We start from the raw sequence: 1,281 nt of genomic DNA, 5'->3' as shown, positions 1-1,281 counted from the left end.
TATATTGTATTATTTAGGGCAAGGATCCCCAACCTTTTTGGCACCAGGACTGGTTTCATGGAAGATAATTTTCCCAGGGACCAAAGGTGGGAGGGGCACAATAGTTTGGGGATAATTCAAGTGCATTACATTTCTTGTGCACTTTATTTCTATTATTATCCCATTGCAATGTATATTGAGATCATTATACAACTCACCATTATGCAGAATCAGCAGAAGCCCTCAGCTTGGGTGCCTGCAGCTAGGTGGTCCCAGCACCAGCATCACCACCTCAGCTCCGCCTCAGATCATCAGGCATTAGATTCTCGTAAGGAACGTGCAACCTGGATCCCTCCCACATGCAGTGGGGTTCACATTAGGGGTCCTGCACCTTTAAGAATGTAATAGGGCCGCTGATCTGACAGGAGGCGGAGCTCGGGCTGGATGCGAGTGATGGGGAGCAGCTGCAAAATGCAGGTAAAGCTTTGTTCACCTCCTGCTGTGCCTCTCGGGTTCCTAACAGTCCATGGCCCAGGAATTGGGGGCCACAGGTTCAGGGGATAATGACATGAAAAACAAAAGTTTTACAGACACCACCTGTATAGGCCAGTTATATTTCTGATCCCTGGTTGGTTGAATCTACAGATGTGAAACCAGGGATACTAAAAGTTTAAATTGTTGCCACATAACAGTTCGATGTGAATCACATGTTGACAAAGGGATCTGGGTCTTATAGCTTTGCTGTCCCCCTTGCTCTCAGAATCCTCTTTGGGTCATCTCCATCCAGCTGAAAGATGGAGAAAGAGAGAAAGTGGAGGAAATTGTGGGTGGTGTTTTTGGAGGTGCCTGGCAGTGGAGTGCATCCCTTTTGCCTGTGCCCCACATCCTGGCCAGAACCTACTCCTGTGTCTGCACCTACCTACAAGGGAGCTGGGAAGTGTCATCCAATTGTGATTCTTGGAGAGAAAAGTGGGTCAGTGATGTGCTAGCTGGTGGCGGCTCTTGTGGAAGGCAGGGCAGCTCTCAGCCACACTGCCAGGTCTTGTCCCGACAGGCTATTCCCACCAGGGTGGCTGTGCTACAGTGCCATGGTTGAAGTTTTCCCCCTATTAGGGATAAGGGGGTCGAGGAGGCACCCCTTCCACTCAGGATCTAAGTCTTTTGCACGGACAGGTGCTGCTGGGTGCATGACCGCTGTTATGGGCAGCTGGAGGAGGAAGGCTGCAGCGTCCGGACAGAGTCCTACAAATACCGATCCTCACAGGGCCTGGTCACCTGCGGTAAGTCTTCCGGTCAAGCCAC

At 50.6% G+C, this 1,281-nt stretch overlaps 1 protein-coding gene across 1 annotated transcript in view; it reads left to right on the top strand.

Annotated features, from left to right (window-relative positions):
- Nucleotides 1–1,281, top strand: part of LOC100953834 (calcium-dependent phospholipase A2) — a 7,280-nt gene that overhangs the window by 4,865 nt on the left and 1,134 nt on the right. Inside the window, exon 3 of the mRNA XM_003783977.2 lies at nt 1,153–1,259. Coding sequence (XP_003784025.1) covers nt 1,153–1,259 — 107 coding nt within the window. The remainder of the gene's footprint in view (nt 1–1,152; nt 1,260–1,281) is intronic.

The sequence above is a fragment of the Otolemur garnettii genome, unplaced genomic scaffold (genome assembly GCF_000181295.1).
Source record: "Otolemur garnettii isolate 467f Iridium unplaced genomic scaffold, OtoGar3 scaffold00009, whole genome shotgun sequence".
Lineage (NCBI taxonomy): Eukaryota > Metazoa > Chordata > Mammalia > Primates > Galagidae > Otolemur > Otolemur garnettii.
The sequence above is the reverse complement of the archived record's forward strand: the minus strand, read 5'-3'. Positions and strand labels throughout refer to the sequence as shown.